This window comes from Dendropsophus ebraccatus, chromosome 14, assembly GCF_027789765.1.
Source record: "Dendropsophus ebraccatus isolate aDenEbr1 chromosome 14, aDenEbr1.pat, whole genome shotgun sequence".
In the NCBI taxonomy this organism is placed as follows: Eukaryota; Metazoa; Chordata; class Amphibia; order Anura; family Hylidae; genus Dendropsophus; species Dendropsophus ebraccatus.
Genome location: NC_091467.1, coordinates 8,791,774 through 8,816,360, shown reverse-complemented (window position 1 = coordinate 8,816,360; position 24,587 = coordinate 8,791,774). Strand labels below are relative to the sequence as shown.

The window sequence follows — 24,587 nt, the reverse complement described above, 5'->3', positions numbered from 1 at the left end:
TAGGCAGAGTCATCTAGTTATTATTGGAGAATAGGCAGAGTCATCTCGTTATCAGAGAATAGGCAGAGCCATCTCGTTATCAGAGAATAGGCAGAGCCATCTCGTTATCAGAGAATAGGCAGAGCCATCTCGTTATCAGAGAATAGGCAGAGCCATCTCGTTATCAGAGAATAGGCAGAGCCATCTCGTTATCATTGGAGAATAGGCAGAGCCATCTCGTTATCAGAGAATAGGCAGAGCCATCGCGTTATCATTGGAGAATAGGCAGAGCCATCTCGTTATCATTGGAGAATAGGCAGAGCCATCTCGTTATCATTGGAGAATAGGCAGAGTCATCGCGTTATTATTGGAGAATAGGCAGAGTTATCGCGTTATTATTGGAGAATAGGCAGAGTCATCGCGTTATTATTGGAGAATAGGCAAAGTCATCTTGTTATATAATTCTCCTGTATGGTATTACTTACCATTAATGTACCTAGAAATATAAATATTCCCTGGATCGAATTGTTCTGAATTGATACGACATTTCGTAATGTGTAATGTGTTTCAGTCCTGTATCCGTTTACTCTGTATTAGCAGAACGGTAGATTTGTTCTGTAAGTTTTATTCTGGATTAGGCTTTTAACTCTAATATAGATAGAATATATAGAATATATTGAATATATAGTATAAAATATATTTATTCGTAAAATAAAATGCAAGATAATTTTTATATTAAAAATCAATGGAATGATTCTCCCCGTTTGTTTGTTTTTTTCAGCCCCAATCACTTGACAGACAGGAGTGGCGGCGTTTCTAATAAAAGACATTTACCTTGTCCTAGACAATCCCTCTAAATTCTTTTCCGCATTAGTGAACAATTAAGAGAAAAACCCCAGTGCATTCCGATAAGGTCGAAAATCCATAAAGATTTTCACTTTTTCAAAGTTACCTAAGCTTCCCGGTAATGATGGTAAACCAAATCCCCTGAAGTATACAGCTGCATTGTTTTCAAGGGGCGGCCTACATCGTCTCACGCTCTGGATGTTACAAGCTATAGGTAACGCGTTCCTGTACATTAGAGAATGCTGGGGGAGATTTTTGGTTTTAATGTAAGGTTCTATTTGATGCCCACAGCTACACGATCAGTTCTCATATTGCTCTGGTAATATTAAAGCTGAGCTGTGATTGGTTGCTATGAACAAGAGAGACCTTTACTGTTACACAGTGGTATGAATCGCCCAGTTTTTATATTTAGACAAAGCACCAAAATATACCAAATTTTATAGATCAATCCCAGACTGCTCTTTCTATCGCACTTATTAGACTTATCAATGCTGCAACAATATAACAACCAGTTTGTCCCCATTCATGTTTATAGCACTTGGCTATGTGATATAGATTTGGCATTTTCCCCTTTATCAGATATACAGCGCCCTGGAAATAATTGTGCACTAAAACTAATTGTTACAATAGAGGGTTAATAACTCTAAAACATACATCATGAAGCACTGTAACTAGCAGCCATCACCTTACACTAGTAAATTCATTCACGTTGGCGATTATTCAGTGATGATTTGTCTTTTACATCTTATTTGTACAAGATTTCACAATATATATATATTTTTTTCAAAAACAAATGATCAAACAGTGTACATTGCCCAACTGGTCACACTGCTGGAAAGAACACGTTCAGAAGTGGAAAATTTTAAGTGTACCGGTTATTATAACTTTTCAAATCTAACATGTAAAATAAAGCAAGTTTGCAATATACATTTATTATTATTATTTTTTGTTATCACGCTGTAAAATAAAGCTGAACTTACCAGAAATCCAGGTCCAGTCTCCTGAAGGCTGCAATATAAAAGCTATACTTACTGTATCAAGGTCCAGTCTCCTGAAGGCAGCTATATAACAGCTATACTTACTGTATCAAGGTCCAGTCTCCTGAAGGCAGCTATATAACAGCTATACTAACTGTATCCAGGTCCAGTCTCCTGAAGGCAGCTATATAACAGCTGTACTTACTATATCCAGGTCCAGTCTCCTGAAGGCAGCTATATAACAGCTATACTTACTGTATCCAGGTCCAGTCTCCTGAAGGCAGCTATATAACAGCTATACTTACTGTATCCAGGGCCACTCTCCTGAAGGCAGCTATATAACAGCTATACTTACTTTATCCAGGCCCAGTCTCCTGAAGGCAGATATATAACAGCTACACATACTGTATCCAGGTCCAGTCTCCTGAAGGCAGCTATATAACAGCTATACTTACTGTATCCAGGGCCAGTCTCCTGAAGGCTGCTATATAACAGCTATACTTACTGTATCGAGGTCCAGTCTCCTGAAGGCTGCTATATAACAGCTATACTTACTGTATCAAGGTCCAGTCATCTGAAGGCAGCTATATAACAGCTATACTTACTTTATCCAGGCCCAGTCTCCTGAAGGCAGATATATAACAGCTACACATACTGTATCCAGGTCCAGTCTCCTGAAGGCAGCTATATAACAGCTATACTTACTGTATCCAGGGCCAGTCTCCTGAAGGCTGCTATATAACAGCTATACTTACTGTATCGAGGTCCAGTCTCCTGAAGGCTGCTATATAACAGCTGTACTTACTGTATCCAGGTCCAGTCTCCTGAAGGAAGCTATATAACAGCTATACTTACTGTATCAAGGTCCAGTCATCTGAAGGCAGCTATATAACAGCTATACTTACTTTATCCAGGCCCAGTCTCCTGAAGGCAGATATATAACAGCTACACATACTGTATCCAGGGCCAGTCTCCTGAAGGCTGCTATATAACAGCTATACTTACTGTATCGAGGTCCAGTCTCCTGAAGGCTGCTATATAACAGCTATACTTACTGTATCAAGGTCCAGTCTCCTGAAGGCAGCTATATAACAGCTATACTTACTGTATCCAGGTCCAGTCTCCTGAAGGCTGCTATATAACAGCTATACTTACTGTATCAAGGTCCAGTCTCCTGAAGGCAGCTATATAACAGCTATACTTACTGTATCCAGATCCAGTCTCCTGAATGCAGCTATATAACAGATATACTTACTGTATCCAGGGCCAGTCTCCTGAAGGCAGCTATATAACAGCTATACTTACTGTATCCAGGTCCAGTCTCCTGAAGGCAGCTATATAACAGCTATACTTACTGTATCCAGGTCCAGTCTCCTGAAGGCAGCTATATAACAGCTATACTTACTGTATCCAGGTCCAGTCTCCTGAAGGCAGCTATATAACAGCTATACTTACTGTATCCAGGTCCAGTCTCCTGAAGGCAGCTATATAACAGCTATACTTACTGTTTCCAGGTCCAATTATCTGAAGGCAGCTATATAACAGCTATACTTACTATATCCAGGTCCAGTCTCCTGAAGGTTTCTATATAACAGCTATACTTACTGTATCCAGGTCCAGTCTCCTGAAGGCAGATTTTCAGTGAGCGCTTAGATGGCCTGGGATACAAAGTTCTTCCTGTATTCTGACTGTTTCCTGTTTTTTGAGAAAAAAAAAGTCAGAAAACAGGAAGTGCCGTGTTTTTTATGATAATAATAATAATAATAATAATAATAATAATAATAATAATAATGTAAATTGCAGACTTGCTTTATATCAAGTTATAATGACAGGGACACTTTAAATGGCCTGTTTATCTATGGGGGAGAAAAAAAAAGTTCCCTTCTTTTTCATGCCAGGCAAGGGGGCTACAATTGAGCCCCAGACGCAGCCCATGAACAAGAGTGGCACTTTTTATAGAGGAAAAAAAACAGCAAACAGACCTTTTAGTAATTGTGGATGGCCCCTTCTTCACTAATTTTTTTTTCACTTTTTTTATTGAAAAGTTTTTTTCTGTTTTTTTTTAACAAACGCAAAAAGTGCTCTTTTCTCTCCCCCCCCCTATTTTTTTCTCCACTTTTACTATTCTGTATTATATCTTATACTTCAACGCCATCCAAGGCCCTACTCAGACATATGATATTGCAAAACTACTACTCCCATCATGCCTTGGCAGGACAGTTTTAAAACAGCTGGAGAGGTGAGGTGTTAAAGTCAAGTCTTCCAGCTGTTACAAAACTACAATTTCCATCATGTCTGGACAGCCAAAGCAAAGCATGATGGGAATTGTAGTTTTGTAACAGCTGGAGGCCCTGAGCTTGACACCGGTGCCCTAGAACAATAATACAAATCATGACCTTGACCTGCTTTTTTCTTTTTTTTTTTTTACATTCAAACTGTAAAATAAAAAGTCCCTTTAAGAACCCCCCCCCCCCAAATAAAAAACAGCAGTGGTTTGTTTGAATTTGAAACTTTATGAAATAATTTATTACAAAAGGTTCATATCAATCCATAGATAAGAAGTAACAGGTCACGTTAGTATCTGCGTAAACAAAAATTTGCCATGTCATCTTACTCCGTGTTTGACCCTGGTACAGACGCCACAGGTGACCCAGCCCAGTTGGCGCCCTTGGCGGGGAAATCAAAAGAGCGAGTTGGTAAACAGGTAACGGGAAGTTTGAGGACTGGGATCTTCCTTATGTTCAGTTTACAGCCACGTGAAAGCAGAATAAAAGCCATCAGGAAACACAGTCACATTTCTTAAAGGGAAAGGTGACATGCATCTGATGGGCTGATTGGTAGGTAGGGGTCCGACCACTGATTACAAGGATGGGGTTCCTTTATCCCCCCTGTGTGAATGTACTGCTCCAACCAGTCACTATGGGTCTGATGGACACCATTCACACAGCGGGACAAAGGACCCCCATTCTTGTGATTAGTGGGGGTCCACGCAGCTGGACCCCTATCCAAGAGAAATTTAGCTTAGAATTATGCCTTTAAATGGGCACTGTCCTTTAAAAAAATAAATAAATTTTGACATGTCTTAAGTTTTAATCTGTTGTTGGATCTGTGTGTTGAGACTGATCGCACTTCACATCCTGGCGTGCTGCCGTATACATCTGGGGTTTAGCCATAGATACAGGATTAAAAAACATGGCTGCTTTCATCAAACAGCGCCACAACAGTCTGCAGGTTGTGTGTGGTATTGCAGCTGAGCCCCATTCACTTCAATAGAGCTGAGCTGCATTACCACACGCATGTGGCGCCATTTCTGAAAGAAAACAGACGTGTTTTTTCTATCCTGAACAACCCAGACTATACACCCTTAAGGTCTTAAAATGCACTTTTCTTGTAATATCTATAGTCATTGCACAGTCCAGTTTCTAATTATATATATACTATAATATAATAACGGCTCCTGAGATGGGTTATAACTCAGCTTTCCTAAAACCCTGAACGGCAGATCTGCTCAGTAATGCAGCGTTACAGTATCAAATGCATCACTGCAAAAACATTCATCATTCGGCCGTCATGAAAAGCTGATCAGCTGCTTGTGTGGGGGCTATAGTGGCGGCCATATTGGTTGTCACCCAGCTTTCCAAGGCACATGTGTTACTAAGGAACTGTGGACTGAAAATACATTACTTTATCCAACACATCTCTGTTCGTTTTTATATCAGTCCTTTTGCTGTGGAATTGAGCATCAAAAAGTGCACCTGTTATCAGCTGCTGTATGTCCTACAGGAAGTTGTGTATTCTCTCCAGTATGACACAGTGCTCTCCGCCGCCACCTCTGTCCATGTCAGGAACTGTCCAGAGCTGGAGAGGTTTTTTTTATGGGGATTTGCTGCTACTCTGGACAGTTCCTGACATAGACAGAGGTGGCAGCAAGGAGCACTGTGTCAGACTGGGGAGAATACACCACTTCCTGCAGGACCCACAGCAGCTGATAAGTACTGGAAGACTGGAGATACATTACAAATCTGTATAACTTTCTGAAAGCTGTTGATTTTGAAGAAAAAGATTTTCGCCAGAGAACCCCTTTAAGGTCATTTTATGGTCATTGCTAAGAATTACTGTACATCAGTGTTCCCAAACCCGTGGCTCTTCAGCTGCTGCAGCACTACAACTCCCAGCATGGAGAGCCCCCGCTGTACAGAATACATGTCAGTCCTCCATATAACTGGAGATGAAGCAGAGTATCAGGATGGTTGCACAGTGTGCGGTCGGGTCTATAGTCCCCTGTGATACCATCTCAGACCTCAGGACGAGCCCACGAAAAACATCTGACCCAGCTGCTGCCGCTTGACGCTACTTTTGCAGACGGGACACACTTTGTCCTTCTGAAACAAAACAAATCAATAGGAAAAAGATCAAAATGTGCCAACAAACAGAGGTACAAAAACAAGGGCGACATGGTCCTACACCCCCTCCCGCCCACAGATCAAAGTCAGCCAACCTTTAGGATGTGGTCCCAGCATGCTTTGCAGCAGAAAAAGTCACATGACGTGCACTTGAAGGGCACTGACCCTCTGAGTTTGCAGTGCGGGCAGATTGGACCCTCTAAGAAAAAACAAAACAAAAAGAAGACAGTGCCAACCCCAATGGTGACACCTGTCACTGTGATAGACCTTGGACCCTGGAGTCAACCAATATGGCCACCACTGCACCTCCCCTAGTTTGCACTGGCTACCAGACCTGTTTAGTAACCTTTACCACAGAGCTGCATAACAAAGCTCTTCAGGACTCTAGGAAAGCTGGGTGACAACTGCAGCAATACTGGTTGTCAACTAATTGTCTATGGAATTACCAGGTCATGTGACTGGATTACTGTATAACCAGGCATGTGCCCTTCAGGATTCTGGGAAAGCTGGGTAACAAACATTTAAAGGGCAGTAATGGCAACCATATTGACGTGATATGATTGTAAGAGGGATGCAATACTATGCACACTCAGGCATGTGTCCACCAGGATCCTGGGAAAGCTGGGTGACAGCCCAGGTACTGTAATGGCAGAATTATATTTATTAAACAGATAGGAAGGGTCAGATGACTGAATGGAGGTGTCCAGGATTCCGGGAAAGCTGGGTCATAACCCCTGTAAGTGCTGTCATGGCGGTCAATGTAGTTACTGCTCAGTTTACCAAAGAACAGACAAGATTATGCATAAGAGGATGACTCAAGGGTCTTTTGGCCGGTATGGATTTCCTTTGAATGACCAATCTGGCCTTGGAATAGCAGAGTTGAGTGAGCGTCTGGTGGGGGTGGGGGGTAACAAAGTTATGTAAGGCTCGGCACACGCTGGTGAAGTCACTTCTGCTTTCTTCCCTTCCTTGTTATGTGGTTTGGGCCAGACGGCCGTTCCTTCCTGGAATCACTTCACAGCGGGGGTATCGCCCGGTTTACAAGAATCTGCCCCGTCAGAAATTTTTGCTTTTTAGGGGAAAAATTCTGATAAAAAACAAACAAACTATTACAAACACTTCTGGGTTCATTCATTCTCGTACGGTTACAACACTCGAGGCCGTCCCCAGATCATTGAGATTTACAGCACAGAAATCCCGGAACATTTAGGGAACTTCTTGACTTTTAAAAGGGACAGGAACGTTTTTTCCACCCTAAAAACTTGTAACAGATGGGGAGGCGTTCCTGTAACTGAACTGATAGGGCTCCCAGCAGTAAGACCCCCACAGATCAGTGTCTATGAATACCAATATGCCTATAGTTGCGGCATAGAAACCTGCAATGTAATGCATCATTAGTCTAGTGCTAAATTCATGAACCAGGAGGCACTGGATGAACTGTTCCCCCAATCAAGAAGGTTACTATGTACTAAGACATTTGGACTTACTGTCGCACAAGGAAACCTACAGACCTGATGAGCATACACCAGTGCTATGAGAGTCCTCCAGGGCATCTCTGATAATAAGATCACTTATACATTCTATACAAACAGTAGATTTTTTTTTCCTCTTTGGCTCCATGATGAGATTTCCCGCAGTTGCGGATGTTGGGCGCTCTCCAGGTACATTTATGAGCTGCGTCCAGGATAACTGGTACAATGGACATATTCACCCCAGAGCAACACATCCCAGGAATAAGTGAGGCAGGGGAACAGTGTGTATTATACCCGGATAATCCAGAATGTACTGGACCTACCACACTGGTTCTGATCAATTTCCTCCTCATTTTAAAGGGATATTACAGGGAAAAATAAATAAATAAAAATAAATTTACACACACACACACACATATATACATATACATATATATATATATATATATATATATATATATATATATATATATATATATATATACATACACACACACAGTATATAAACAGAATAATGAAGCAGCACTACTCAAAGGTTGTCTGGTGCCAAGAGCTTCCTTTAAATATTCACAAAAGTCCGCAGCACTCGAAGATCAGTGAAAAAAACTCTGTGGTTTATTCAATCACAACTCCATGTGAACAGGTAAGTGACAAGTGCGGCAAAAACACGTAACATGCGACATGCCTCACGCCATCAATGAATTTTGTTTGTTTGATGTACACTTTATATATAAAGCTTGATTGTGTTTCACTTCACTATGTTTGAAAAAGAAACGTCGCATGTTACGTGTTTTTGCCGCACTTGTTACTTTCCTGTTCACATGGAGTTGTGATTGAATAAACCACAGAGTTTTTTTCACTGATCTTCAAGTGCTGCGGACTTTTGTGAATATATATATATATATATATATATATATATATATATATATATATATATATATATATATATATATCTATAGCTATACTAAGCCTCCCCTAATGTCCGATCTGATGCAGGTTAGCATTAAAATAGACAGTAAAGTTGGCCTTCAGCACTACATGACTAAGGCTTCATCCCTAAGTGTAATGTCTATTCTAATGGTAACGTATTATATAGACATCAGGGGAGGCTGCAGCACTAGTCACACAGACAGCTTCCCCCAGTCTAATGTCTATTTTAATGGTAACATGTATTATATCGACATCATGGGAGGGTGCAGCACTACTGACAGACAGCTTCCCCCAGTGTAATGTCTATTCTAATGGTAACATGTATTATATAGACATCAGGGGAGGCTGTAGCACCAGTGACACAGACAGCTTCCCCTGTCTATATAATACATGTTACCATAAGAATAGACATCAGGGAAGGCTCGATATCTGCATGCAGTGATATTTAACAGTGCTGGGACCAAGGCTTGAGTAGCCCTGCAGTTCCTGACATAACCATTAGTGGTATCAAATGGGCATTGTTAATGATGATCATAATAATAATTGTTCTATTATAAAAACTTATTGTGCAATGCTTTACATTGCTCAAATCGGTCCCTGTCCCCATCAGGGCTCACAGTCACAGGAAAGCTACGCAAACACGGGGAAAACATATAAATATCTTGCAGATGTTGTCCATGGTGGGATGTGAACCCAGGACCCCAGTGCTGCAAGGTAACAAATGTGCAAAATGTAAAAATAAATAAATAAATTACATTTTCCTTAATAAAGTTGTATTACAAACTTCTACAACTTTATCAGATATGTAAATATTTTATTTATTTATTTACTGGAATACTTCTTTAAAAATGGTCAGCTGTTTCGGGCTGTTGCTTGGTTTTCCTTGTATTTGAGAATGTTATTGTGTAGCTATCTTTGTAACAAACTTCTGACATCTGTACTGGTAGGGGTCCGGGTGCTGAGACCCCCTCAGATCATTAGAAGATTCACTTACCATTTTGTGCTCTGCTCCTTCATCTCAGCTCTAAACTGCTCTAAGGAGCCGTCTATGGAATTATAAAGGAAGTCTATGGGACCTTTGACAATGTCATATACAGAAAGACCCATAGGCTTCCACTATAATTGTATACCACTTGGTGTAACTGTTTAGAGTGGAAATAATTGAAGAGCACATGTTGCTGAGCGCTTCTGCCTCTTCATTCTAGTGATCGGCAGGGGTTTCGGCATCCAGACCCCCAACTGAGGCAAACGTCTCACATGTCACAATGATGGTTAAAGGGAACCTGTCACCATGCCGGGGTGACAGGCTCCCGACCCCCCGCTAGAGCACCTTATACGTACCTGATCGCGCCGGGTCCGCTTCTTGAGACGGTCGGGTGACGAAGATTTCAGCGCCCGAAGCCCGGCGCGCGCGCTCCTGAGATGAGTCCAACTCTCATAGAGAATGACGGAGCGTCGGACTCACCAGTTATTCTCTAAGAGAGCTGGACTCATCTCAGGAGCGCGCGCGCCAGGTTTTGGGCGCTGAAATCTCCGTCACCCGACCGTCTCAAGAAGCGGGACCCGGCGGGATCAGGTACGTATAAGGTGCTCTAGCCGGGGGTCGGGAGCCTGTCACCCCGACACCGGGGGTGACAGGTTCCCTTTAAACATTTTAATTAAAAAATATTAATTAATAAATTTTTCTATGTTATAGTCTGAAATGTATGTCTTTAGCTGCCACTTTACCCACTCAGCATCCACGACTACCTTTTACAGGGGGGAAGGGACGATTGGACGACAGATGGGCCAGATTCATCCAAAGCTTCCTGGTTCATGACCAGAACTTCCATCAATATAGCACCTATACCTGCATTGTAATTTTGTATAACAATGCAGATATTGTGTACCGTGCAAAGAGCTGCATTGTTCATCCAGAGCTTCCTGGTTTATGAAGTCTTCGAGGGTTGTCCCTTAGGAGTCCATACAGACTCTTCTTAGACTTCCAGGTAACTCTCTGATCTGCAGGAGACATAAGGTAACACTCCCGCTGACATTTCCAGTTGGCACATCATTTCCCAATATATTTCCTTAAATAATGAAAATATGAGACTGTGCCAAAACAACCCATGCCCGGAACCATCCAGCAAACTTCTTGTAAAGTTCCCCAGAATTCTGCGCCCGTGGTGCCCCCCCCCCCCCCCCCACACGTGCCAAACGCCCTTCATCAGACGTTCACAGGGAAATTCTGCAGAATCTGCCCGCCGGCTGCGATATGTCCCTGAAGTGCTGTGAGCCAAGTTAATGAGTGACACAAAGTCCGCTTATGGAGGTCCTGACAGACACAGATCAAGAGCTGGAAGTACTGCAGCGAAAACTTTCCTGACTCCCAGCCTGGAGGGCACAGAACGACTGTAATAAACCCTATAAAAGAAGGCGTCGAGGGCCTGACTCATCCTCTATAATCAACACAAGCGATGATCTCAGGGGTATGACCCAGCTTTCTAGAGTCCAGATAGGCAGTGACATGGAAGCAGGATTGGGGAGGGGGAGGGGGGGGGGGTGCAGAACTACCCCTATATACATAACGTTTGTTTCCAGAGAAGTAGGAACTTTACAATGTGACAGAAGAGGATGACATGGGGACTTACTTACTGGGGCTCTTTTTGCAAGTCATGTGACACAATATCAAACACAAGAGAAACCCCCGTCATCCAATGGCAACAACACAATACACCTCATCCTAAAAACTGAAAATATGTATTCATGGAATAATTTAAGGGATTGTCCAGTAACTGCAAGTTTCTATCACAATAACTTATTGCATAAAACTCCCATCCCCCCCACAATGCGATGTAACTACAGGTCAAGTCAGTGAAATACAATCTGTCACTCTCTACAATGCTTTGGATCAATTTAATCCAGACTTCTGTTTGCCGTCAGTGAATGGGAACCATCTGGGGGTCTGCAAAGCCATACAGAGGGGGTCGGATACAACTGTACCCAGCAGCAGCACAAATCGTCCTGATATCAGATTGTCCAGACTGAATACAAATGGATACTGAGAAGTTACAGATTTTGTCATGTAATGAAATCATGTTGTAGGGGAAATGGATGACTACATGGTGCCAGGTGACATGCCTAGTCACCGTGTAGTCATGTAAGATCTGTGTGGATACAGGTCTATGTGCACTCTGACCGGATGACTACCCACCTGACTCTGTAGTAAACGGAGGCAGAGGAGAACCGGATCTAATTCTTATCTGCTCCTTATTGATCATGGTTTGCATTCCAGGTTTTCTAGTACCTAGAAACAAAAGAAACACCACACATGAAGAAGAGATATAAGTGATAGTTGCGGCTGAGATCCCACCATACAGCCTGATGACAACCAATATGGCAGCCTGAGACTCACTGTACAGCCTGGTGATGACTAATATGGCCGCCTGTGTCCCCCTGCATAGCCTGGTGACAACCAATATGGCAGCCTGAGACTCACTGTACAGGCTGATGACAACCAATATGGCTTTTCTAGTCCCCCTGCATAGCATGATGACAACCAATATGGCAGCCTGAGACTCACTGTACATCCTGGTGAAATTCAATATGGCTGCCTGAGTCCCCCTGCCTAGCATGATGACTGCCAATATGACCACCTGAGTCTCACTGTTCAGCCACTTGACAACCAATATGGTGGCCTAAGACCCACTGTAAAGCCTAATGACAACCAATGAGGCCGCCTAGGTCTCACTGTATAGTATGGTGACAACGAATATGGTTGCCCAACTGTACAGCCTGGTGAGGTCAACCAGCGTCCTTTTGCATGCACTTACTAGTCATTGCTCCCACTAGCCAGAAACCTACTCCACACTGATGAGGGGCAAAAACCCCGAAACAGCTGTCTGTGGATGGATACCTTGCTGAGGTGGTTTCCTTGACTGGAGAACACCTTTGGCTTGGCTGTTCCTTCCCGGAGGGAAGGTCTGGCTAGTTCACTGACGTCGAAACATGTGATGGTGTCTCTGCAGTGTTCTTTTGCATCATTGTACAGCTTGGTGACAACCAATATGGTTGCCCTACATGATCTTCCACCATAAATATGGCAGCCTTTACCTGAGCTTTGACCAGGCTGCCTCTATCACATGGAGGATAGAAACCCCCTCACCTTGTGAGCAGTCAGCCGTTCCATCTCCACACTGGTCAGGCGGCCTCTCTGGTCTTTCATGTCCACTGCCGTTACTGTATACTGGGGGGGCTGGTGGCTTCCCATCACTGGCTGGTTTTCTATAGACGCAGCTTTCTCCGGTTAATTCCTCGCACAGCTGGTTAAACTTCCTCTTATGAGGAACCCGAATGAATCTATGGAATTCTACATGAACGAGAGAGACTCCTTGTTACATGTGTGCACCCCCTATATATATGGCGGTATAGCGCAGCTACTACTTCCATCATGTATTGCTCACCTCTCAGCAGCCTGTAATGCTCCGGCTTCTCAGTCAGCAGTGCCGCCACCTCGCACACCATACCATCGTAATTGTCCGTCTTCTTATAGGAGGTGAGGGCCGTGGAGAATCGCTGGAAGTTAGCGGGGCCCAAGGCTTCCTTCACCTGCTTCAGGTACGTGGATACCTGCGTCTGCTGCTCTTTGTTTAGAGCTGGAACGGTGGCGGCACTGTAGTTACCGGCTGGAGAAGACAATGTTACATTACGTTAGATGTGTCCCCACCAAATTAAAGGCTTATCACAAGGCTAGGCCCGGAATCCCCTGCGGAGACCTTAGCGGGAGGGGGGGGGGGGGGCTGCTGTGCGCGCAGACTGACCATAACCATCGGATTCTCACAACTCAGGCCCCAAGAAAATAACCTAATCCTCATCCTGTTAGTCACAGACACACCCCAAGGCCTTCATATAAGTAACAACTAATTCATGAGTCAGTGTGCCGCTACAATGGTCACAGTCATGTCCGATTATGATGCATGATCGCAAACAGATCTCCGTAGGCACAGAAAGAACAAAAGAGCGAGATGCGGTTATGTGACTCACTGCATGTACTGACACAATAACCTCACGGCTGTGTTACCCACACCGTACGCTGTATACATTGACTGAATCCTATGTAATGGTGCGTTCACACCTACAGGATCTGCAGCTGATTTTCTGCAGCAGATTTCATTTAAATAACTGAACACAGCATCAAATCTGCTGCAGACCTGCTGCAGATCCTGTAGGTGTGAACGCACCCTAAGGAAGCTCACATTTAGCTTATTTCAGTACCGACGTGACTCAGCAAGCTCCATTCATCTAAATCAGGAGGTTCCCAAACTTGTTTGGCCTAATGTCCCTTTGCTAGAAAAAAAATCCAATGCAAGAAATATGCGGTAAAAAAATCTGCATTCTCTCACGTATCTATAAAAGAAAACACGCACATACACAGCTCTGCTGGACATACTCAATTTACTGCACACACACACACACATAATCCTGCTGTACACACACACACACATACAACCCTGCAGTACACACACACACACACACACACAACCCTGCTGTACACACACAGCAAAGGTTAAAAGTGCTGAACCAGGAATAAAAAAAAAAAAAAAAAAAAAAAAAAAAAATACGGCTGCATTCTTCAAAAAACAACGCCACCCTGGTTTTCAAGTTTTGTGTTGTATTACAACTCCATTCACCACTTTAACACACAAAGACAACAAAAGTCACGCTACTTCTTGAAGAAAGTATTTAGGTTTATCTAATCCTGGATAATCCCTTTAAGCTCCTGTGCTGATAAGCTACTACCTTGTAGTAGGAAGCTGGATATGATGAGCACTTGGCATCCAGCTTCCTCTCCTGTCCTGATGATACAGATCAGTGCTGGGCAGGAGGAAAGAGAGTGGTTGCACAGTTCTCTCAGTGACTGGGCACAGAGCTGTATCAAGTTTTACCCCCTAAATGCCCAATGGAGGACAAAAGTGTGTCATTATGGCCTCCATTTTAGATGCAATTGCTGGATGAAGTGAAGCGGACCTCAATTTTATTCCACTAAGCTGAGCTGGATGCAGCAGCTTTTTGCACAAGTTACAGAGCCACAGGTTGGGCAACAATGACATGTAAGGTTATTTTTAGATCTACTGAGTAATATTTATATAGTAGTGGAAACACCCTTTAAGCCTCAATGCTTTAAAGAAAAAAAAAGGAAACACAAAGGCGCGTGAGATGCTCATGAGTGCCACAAGCTATAACGTATGCATTCCAGGGTAAAGGTCACATGTAATGACCTCAACACGGTGATATCTTCGGAAACTTGAGGGAAGACATCTTTGGTGTTGTATATGATGTATCGTATGATTTTCCAGGAGTAGATGAGAACACTTCTCTGATCACAAGACTATGTTCTGACAGAAGATCTATCTCTGCCTATGGCGCTACTGTTTGTGCTTTGTTGTGCAATAGATCTGTCACAGTGTTGCGGTTTCTGTTAAAAATAGAAGCCACGATGCAGATGTGAACAGAGTCTGATGCAGATGCAGGGTTTCCCACAACAGTGAACTCTGACACACTGAAACAAGTGTGCATCTGTGTTAAAGTTTTGCATGCAATTACTGCGGCATGCACTTTTATGTTGGTCGCAAAACAGGTGATCTGCTAAAGATCTCCTCCTGCATGATATAAGAGGATGAGAAATGTCAAGTAAGGTCCCTTCAAGAAGACCTAATGCCCTTAGTAAACAAGCTTTGACCTTTTAGATCGGCACTCTGGTCTAGTACATGGCTCAAGGGGTAACGGAATAGGCCACATGAATGACTACTGGGGGTTTCAGGGGCGTAGCTAGGATTCATTGGGCCCCATAGCAAAATAACGGTGATTCTGCTGTTATGGGGGGGGTGCACTGAGAGTGCCATCATGGTAGCTACGCCACCAGTGGTTTGTGTTGCCCTTTGCTGGAATCAGCTGTCAGCTACACATCCCTATAACACAGAGAAATGTGTGGCTAACAGCCAATGACTTTCTGACCCGATCAGCTGATCGCTGCCCTATTCCAAAGGGTGAGATTGCCTGTTTGACTGCACGTAAAAGGGCTCTTAAGAGTGGCTCCCACCCATGAGTCCATATATTCCTTGGCCAGCCATTCATCAAAACTGAAGTACAAACTGTGGCTGGGTTCACACTACGTATATTTCAGTCTAGGGCTGGGCAGTACACCGTGAAAATACCGATACCGTCTGTGGCGTCGGTTAACCGACCTCAACTTTGCCAGGACGGTATCTGCGGTATTTCACATGTTTGTGGTGTGCTGAGCAGGGATGCCGGCAGCCAGGCAGATTGGATGAGGGATCACTGACCTTTGACACTACAGCCCGGGGATCCGGATTATCTCCCCCCGGGCCCCAAGATGCGGACACTGAGCCTATGGAGAACATCGGCGGAGTGCAGCCTCTAAGGGTGGTATTACACGGGCCGAGCAGGGCCCGATAATACCTGTAAAAGAGCAGCGATCTGCTAGATCGTTGCTCGTTTACTGGACCTATTACACGGCCCGATAATCGTTTGACAAGAGCTGCAAGGACATTGTTACCGATGTCCTTGCAGCCCTTGCTAAACTGGCATACATTACCCATCGACGTTCCAGGGCTGCTCCTGCCGTCCGCTTCTCCCGGGGTCCCGTGCGCGCTCTAGCTTCACAGCGGCCTGTCAGCTGGTAGGCCGCTCAGCCAATCAGAGGCCGGGACCGCCGCGGCACATATTAGGAAGAGGTTACCTCATTAGAGCTGCTGTTAGTTACACAGAGGGGGAGAGTTGTGGCAGCGCACAGTGACTGGAGCCTCTGGACAGGACCCGGCAGTGACAGGAGGGGGAGGGGGCAGAGCGGCCACCCGGTCCTCGGCGCTGACCGGGGAGAAAGGCCCAGGCGGGGAGCGCAGGACACTTAGGGTACTATTACACGGAACGATAATCGGCCGAATCGGGCCAATTCGGCCTAATCGGGCCAATAATAATTGGCCTAATCGGGCCAATTCGGCCGATTATCGTTCCGTGTAATAGTACCCTAAGTGTCCTGCGCTCCCCGCCTGGGCCTTTCTCCCCGGTCAGCGCCGAGGACCGGGTGGCCGCTCTGCCCCCTCCCCCTCCTGTCACTGCCGGGTCCTGTCCAGAGGCTCCAGTCACTGTGCGCTGCCACAACTCTCCCCCTCTGTGTAACTAACAGCAGCTCTAATGAGGTAACCTCTTCCTAATATGTGCCGCTGCCGTCCACACAGCCCTCCCCCTGTCACCAGTCTCCGGGAGGTACACTCTCCAGCCGCAGGGTTGTAGATCATCCCCCCCAGGCCAGATAACGATCAAAGGGACAGTGTGTAGCAGCAGGTTACTGCATGGAGGAGTCGCTGTCTTGTTTAGCTGACATGCTCTCCTCTTATCACTGACACCCGAGGCATAGGCTAAAGGAGGAAAGGGTTTCTCAATTCTGTATGTACATGCAGAGCAGAGCAGAGCTGTCACAGTTCATGAACACTACAATAGCAGAGCTGTCTCAGTTGTCTGCTGTGTGTATTTATAGAGACCTGTCCCCCTCCTGTGTGTATATAGAGACCTGTCCCCCTCCTGTGTGTGTATATAGAGACCTGTCCCCCTCCTGTGTGTGTATATAGAGACCTGTCCCCCTCCTGTGTGTGTATATAGAGACCTGTCCCCCTCCTGTGTGTGTATATAGAGACCTGTCCCCCTCCTGTGTGTGTATATAGAGACCTGTCCCCCTCCTGTGTGTGTATATAGAGACCTGTCCCCCTCCTGTGTGTATTTATAGAGACCTGTCCCCCTCCTGTGTGTATATATAGAGACCTGTCCCCCTCCTCTGTGTATATATAGAGACCTGTCCCCCTCCTCTGTGTGTATATATATATATATATAGAGAGAGAGAGACCTGTCCCCCTTCTGTATGTGTATATAGAGACCTGTCCCCCTCCTGTGTGTATATAGAGACCTGTCCCCCTCCTGTGTGTATATATAGAGACCTGTCCCCCTCCTGTGTGTGTATATAGAGACCTGTCCCCCTCCTGTGTGTATATATAGAGACCTGTCCCCCTCCTGTGTGTGTATATAGAGACCTGTCCCCCTCCTGTATGTGTATATAGAGACCTGTCCCCCTCCTGTGTGTATATATAGAGACCTGTCCCCCTCCTGTGTGTGTATATAGAGACCTGTCCCCCTCCTGTGTGTGTATATAGAGACCTGTCCCCCTCCTGTGTGTGTATATAGAGACCTGTCCCCCTCCTGTATGTATATATAGAGACCTGTCCCCCTCCTGTGTGTGTATATAGAGAGCTGTCCCCCTCCTGTGTGTGTATATAGAGACCTGTCCCCCTCCTGTGTGTGTATAGAGACCTGTCCCCCTCCTGTGTGTGTATACAGAGACCTGTCCCCCTCCTGTGTGTGTATATAGAGACCTGTCCCCCTCTTGTGTGTGTATATAGAGACCTGTCCCCCTCCTGTGTGTGTATATAGAGACCTGTCCCCCTCCTGTGTGTGTATATAGAGACCTGTCCCCCTCCTGTGTGTGTATATAGAGACCTGTCCCCCTCCTGTGTGTGTATATAGAGAGCTGTCCCCCTCCTGTGTGTGTATATAGAGAGCTGTCCCCCTCCTGTGTGTGTATATAGAGAGCTGTCCCCCTCCTGTGTGTGTATATAGAGAGCTGTCCCCCTCCTGTGTGTGTATATAGAGACCTGTCCCCCTCCTGTGTGTGTATATAGAGACCTGTCCCCCTCCTGTGTGTGTATATAGAGACCTGTCCCCCTCCTGTGTGTGTATATAGAGACCTGTCCCCCTCCTGTGTGTGTATATAGAGACCTGTCCCCCTCCTGTGTGTGTATATAGAGACCTGTCCCCCTCCTGTGTGTGTATATAGAGACCTGTCCCCCTCCTGTATGTATATATAGAGACCTGTCCCCCTCCTGTGTGTACGTAGCTGTATAACTCTGCTGAGACCCCCTAATAATGACAAATAATAATGACAATAGACTAAATTCACAGCCTTGTGTTGCTGCTCAGTGAGTTACTTTTCTTTTTTTGAACAAAATATCCCGAGTTTGGTACAGACAAGTGGGCGTGGCTTGTAAAAGGGGCGTGTCATAGTTATCGTTACCGCAGCTACATGTGCGATAAACCGCGATATTGATTTAGGCCAATATCGCCCAGCCCTATTTCAGTCAGTATTGTGGTCCTCATATTGCAACCAAAACCAGGAGTGGATTAAAAACACAGAAAGGCTCTGATCACACAATGGTGAAATTGAGTGGATGGCCGCCATATAACAGTAAATAACGGCCATTATTTCAATATAACAGCCGTTGTTTTAAAATAACTGCAAATATTTGCCATTAAATGGCGGCCATCCACTCAATTTCACCATTGTGTGAACAGATCCTTTCTGTGTTTTTAATCCACTCCTGGTTTTGGTTGCAATATGAGGACCACAATACTGACTGAAATATACGTAGTGTGAACCCAGCCTGTACCTGTATATAGAGTGGAATATCATTAATCCAGGGCAGTAAAAGGAGTTATCAAGGTTTAGAAAAACAGAACCAGTGCTCCTCTTGTCCTCCGTTTAGGTGCAGTTTAGCAGCTCAGTTCCAATGAAGTGAATGGAACTGAATTGTAATACCACACACAACCTGAGGACAGGGGTGGCGTTGTTTTTACAAAAGAGCAGCTATGCTTTTTCTAATGCTGGATAACACCTTTAAAAAAAACTTTTGACATGTCAGATGCTTTGATAGTTAGGGATCTGTGTGCAAAGACCCCCCCCAAATCTATGAAACAAAGGTGCAAAAACTCCACTGAGCGCTGTGGCCGTTCTCCATTCTTTGAAAAGTCATGCGGGTGGTATAAAGATTTACAGAAAGCATCATAGACTTTCTACACATCACATGCTTCAGCTGGGAAGAAATGAAGGGGCACAGCTCTCAGCTGAACTTCTGCTCCTCTGTTTTAGAACCTGAGTGGGGGTGGGTGGTGGGGACTCAGCATCTGGACAACTAATAGTTGAAACAATACTGACTCATCAGAGGTTTGCAGAAAGGACCGGTATCAGGTGAGACTTCACACACACCAACGCTGCACAAACAGATAGGACGGGACACAAAAGAGTGAAACTGAAAACAGAAACCAAAAAGGAAGGGATCTGGTAATTCACAATGATGGATGACGGCACGTGTAGGACCCCGCTGCAGGGCGCACAGTCATACACATCATGTCTGAGATACACATCATTTATTCACTATGGAGGGAGGCAGCAGTACAGTATCACCTGAGTTACACATTATTTATTCCCTATGGAGGGAGGCAGCAGTACAGTATCACCTGAGATACAGATCATTTATTCCCTATGGAGGGAGGCAGCAGTACAGTATCACCCGAGTTACACATTATTTATTCCCTATGGAGGGAGGCAGCAGTACAGTATCACCCGAGTTACACATTATTTATTCCCTATGGAGGGAGGGAGTTACAATCAGCGTCTTTTATCGGGAGAGGTCATAAATGGTCATAAATGCAAACTGATCTGACAGGATGCAAATCAATTTCCTCCAAAGTGACAGCAAAAAAAAAAAAAAAAAAAGTGTGAGAAAATAAAGGTGGTGTATAATATAAAGGGGCTAGTTCTCTTTTCTCAGTTTGCACAGGGAAGTCATTTACATACTCATGGAAATAAGATGATAGAGGCCATAATGTAAGAATGTAACAGAATGAGTAGGCCGTATCCATGTTTTCCAGGACTCCTTACGGCTGCATCCAAGTTCTTCAGCCACCGGTAATCAAATACCAAACGTTCTGATTTGTCTGAACTATGCTCAAGGTTCGCTCATCACTACATGTTGCCATTAGAATAGACATTACACTGGGGGAAGCTGTCTGTCTCACTAGTGCTGCAGCCTCCCCTGATGTCTATATAATATCGGATCAAAATCGGATAATATAGGATCAAAACGGATCAGTTGTTTTTTTTTAACGTACACAAACCTCATTTTTGTGTACATTAAAAAAAAAAAAGGATCTGTTGTGATCTGTTTTTTCTATAATGGAAGTCAATGGAAAAACGGATCAAAACGGATACACACAAATGCATCCATTTTTTTTCCATCCGTTTTTCATTGAAAAAAACGTAGTATGAACCCAGCCTAACTAAAAAAAACGAACTAGGGCACAGATGTCAAGCTCAGGCCCTCCAGCTAGAGCAAAACTACAATTCCCAACATGCCTGGACAGCAAAAGCTAAAGCTATGGCTGTCCAGGCATGATGGGAATTGTAGTTTTGCAGCAGCTGGAGTGCCTGAGTGTGACACCCCTGAACTAGGGTGAATGGGGATGAGCTGCAGTCCCTGCACAGCACCAGGTTAGGAATGCCAGGATGCACAGGTAAGGGGTCATTCACCCATCCATAGAATTCCGTCCATACACGGAATACCAGACCTGAGAGCTCCCAGAATGCATGATTAATCATGCTGTCGGGAGCCATGTCAGTACACTAGCGCAAATTATAATTAATCATGGATGCTGGGAGCATTATAATTAATCATGGATGCTGGGAGCTCTCAGGTCCAGTCCGCAGAACAAATTCCAGACACATAAAGCAGAGCTAGTGACCGGGCAGCTACCTTTCTGTGATTCGGAGCTCAGGTGCGCCCCCCCATGGTTCAGGTGCTCGGATGAGCTCTCGGAGGTGGTCACTTTGGAGGCAGTTGTTGTAGCTTGTGCTGCACAAACAAGGAAATGAAGTTAACAAAGTTGAAGCAAGTTACCCAATAACAAAACAGGTGAAATAAAAGAGAAAGCAGCACTCATCTGACCCTTCTCCCGCTCGTCCCGTGGTATACTGTGCTCTGGTTTGTATCCACACCCGGTTCCTGTCATCTCCTTGCATGCCGAATCAAACTCTTTCTTGTGGTGGGGTCTAATAAACTGGTAAAAACCTAAAAAATAAATTAAACAGTGAGCATAGAAGGGGATAGGGTATTATCAGAGCCAGGAGAAAGGTAATAACTAGACATAACTGGTGCCAGGGGGAGTAAGACTAGCGAGGTGCTGGTGCTAGATCCATAGCAGTAGTGAGGGAAATCTCAATGCCTATTTAGTGCCAGGTAAATAAGAGTAGTAAGGGGTGCAACAGGGCATAGATGGTGCCTACTAAATAGGAACAGCAAGGGAAGTGGTAAATGTCAAACCTGAAAACCTCTAGTTGTTGAAAATCTGCAATGGGTGCAACAGGGCATAGCTGGTGCCAGGTGAATAGGAGGGGTAAGGGTTGAGACAGGGCATAGCTGGTGCCAGGTGAATAGGAAGGGTAAGGGATGAGACAGGGCATAGCTGGTGCCAGGTGAATAGGAAGGGTAAGGGATGAGACAGGGCATAGCTGGTGCCAGGTGAATAGGAGGGGTAAGGGTTGAGACAGAGCATAGCTGGTGCCAGGTGAATAGGTGGGGTAAGGGGTGAGACGGGGCATAGATGGTGCCAGGTGAATAGGAGAGGTAAGGGGTGAGACAGGGCATAACTGGTGCCAGGTGAATAGGTGGGGTAAGGGGTGAGACGGGGCATAGATGGTGCCAGGTGAATAGGAGAGGTAAGGGGTGAGACAGGGCATAACTGGTGCCAGGTGAATAGGAAGGGTAAGGGATGAGACAGGGCATAGCTGGTGCCAGGTGAATAGGAGGGGTAAGGGTTGAGACAGGGCATAGCTGGTGCCAGGTGAATAGGAAGGGTAAGGGATGAGACAGGGCATAGCTGGTGCCAGGTGAATAGGAGGGGTAAGGGGTGAGACAGGGCATAGCTGGTGCCAGGTGAATAGGAAGGGTAAGGGATGAGACAGGGCATAGCTGGTGCCAGGTGAATAGGAGGGGTAAGGGGTGAGACGGGGCATAGATGGTGCCAGGTGAATAGGTGGGGTAAGGGGTGAGACGGGGCATAGATGGTGCCAGGTGAATAGCAGAGGTAAGGGGTGAGACAGGGCATAACTGGTGCCAGGTGAATAGGAGAGGTAAGGGGTGAGACAGGACAAAGCTGGTGCCCGATTAATAAGTATACTTACAGAAGATGATCGGTGTCCCGTTCCCGTCGGTTAGTTCCGTCCCGCGGTGCCGTTCACATCGGGCGCGCGCTCACTTCCGCCGACGCTGTGACTCCTCTTCTCTCCCTTGTCATTTGAACGCCGGAAGTCACGCGCTTCCATAGAGAATGCATGGAAGCGAGTGACTTCCGGCATATAATCACTGGGCAGAGAAGAGGACTCGCAGCAGCCGGCGGAAGTGAGCGCGCGCCCGATGTGAACGGCACCGCGGGACGGAACTGACCGACGGGAACGGGACACCGATCATCTTCTGTAAGTATACATGACAGCGGCTACCCGGGGGGGCGAAAAAAATAAAAAGTGAACTGCTTCTTTAAGGGGTGAGACAGGGTACAGCTGGTGCCCGATGAATAGGAGAGGTAAGGGGTGAGACAGGACATAGCTGGTGCCCGATTAATAAGAGAGTTAAGGGGTGAGACAGGGTACAGCTGGTGCCCGATGAATAGGAGAGGTAAGGGGTGAGACGGGACATAGCTGGTGCCAGGTAAATAGCAATGGCAACAAGTAAGTAAAGCCAAAGTTGGTTCCTAGTATAGAGGAACAGTAAGGGCAGGACATGGCAGCTGCTGGAACAGTAGGAGTAATATATGGAGGATCAGGCCATAAAATCCAGTTTCTCCAAAGCTTGATTTTGCTGGGTTTTTAGAGTAGGCTTTAAATATAAGCCCTACTCTAGAAAGAAAACACTTCAGCATAAGGTGCGATTATTGTTCATGGGAAAAATAACACCTAACCCCAAAACAAGACCCTTTTTTTTTTTTTTTTTTTTTTTTAAAGAAATTTTTTTTTATAAAAGACCCTGTATTATTTTTGGAAAAACACGGCAGAGAACAGAAAAAACAAGGGGAGATAATGGAGCGGCAAAACACAACAATCACTGAACTCAGGGAGAACAGTGAAAAATTCCAATGGAGTACTCATTTACGAGTCTCCATTGATTGTCCCATACAAAATTTAAATATGCAAAAAAGGGGTCCGTGGAGCCTCAGTTACGAGTCTCAAAACACGGGAATAGCCAGATATCCCTCTCTCCAGAGAAGGAAGCCCATTGCCAAGGGGTGCCTCCTAGTGGGGAGAGCACCAAACCACCCTGATACATAGTCCCTCAGGTCCTCACTCTGTTGCGAGCTTTGGGACCTAAATAGGGAAACACCAGAGTGGCCCCTGTAAGTCAAAGTCTAACTCTGTGGCGAGTATAACGACATAAGACAAGGGTTACCAAGGCTAGGCATCCATCCACAGACTGCAGTTTCGGGGTATTTGCCCCTCGTCAGTGTGGAGCAGGATTCTGGCTACTGGGGTAATGACAAATAGACCAACAAAACACAACAATCACTGAACTCAGGGAGAACAGTGAAAAATTCCAATGGAGTACTCAATTACAAGTCTCCATTGATTGTCCCATACAAAATTTGAATATGCAAAAAAGGGGTCCGTGGAGCCTCAGTTACGAGTCTCAAAACACGGGGATAGCCAGAGATAATGGAGCGGCCCCATGTGCATTATTACTTTTAGTTCTGATTTGTTCTATATACACTTTAATATACACAGACACCATTATGTAGTAAAACATCTGGACGCAGCCATGGCAGCCAGAAGCGGACCCCCCATTGTCTCTTCTGCTGTCTGCATTTTGGGAACTTCAATAAGGATCCAATATAGAAACAATGTGTCCCTTGTTAAGCCACTTCCTCAGCTTCATGGCTAAATGACTGTGTAAAACAGGTTGACGCTGCCATTAAAGGGAAGCAGTCAGTAAGCAGACTTACCGTGAACTCATCATGACTGTATTAACTAAGACTAAAAATATCCTGTACAGGGGAAGCTTGTGTTCATTCTATTGTGCGGCTAACATTTACAGGGTACAATCACAAGCTGT

At 45.0% G+C, this 24,587-nt stretch overlaps 1 protein-coding gene across 3 annotated transcripts in view; it reads right to left on the bottom strand.

Annotated features, from left to right (window-relative positions):
• Window positions 1–4,295: 4,295 nt before the first annotated feature.
• Window positions 4,296–24,587, bottom strand: part of RTEL1 (regulator of telomere elongation helicase 1) — a 45,775-nt gene continuing 25,483 nt past the window's right edge. Inside the window, exons 29-35 of one of the 3 annotated variants that reach the window (XM_069952350.1) lie at window positions 21,435–21,557; window positions 21,243–21,341; window positions 13,050–13,271; window positions 12,752–12,955; window positions 11,801–11,893; window positions 6,301–6,404; window positions 4,296–6,184 (exon numbers count right to left, since the gene is read on the bottom strand). In XM_069952350.1, the coding sequence (XP_069808451.1) occupies window positions 6,104–6,184; window positions 6,301–6,404; window positions 11,801–11,893; window positions 12,752–12,955; window positions 13,050–13,271; window positions 21,243–21,341; window positions 21,435–21,557 (926 nt within the window). In that variant the 3' untranslated portion in view covers window positions 4,296–6,103. The other 2 variants (XM_069952351.1, XM_069952352.1) reach the window with 2 other exon arrangements.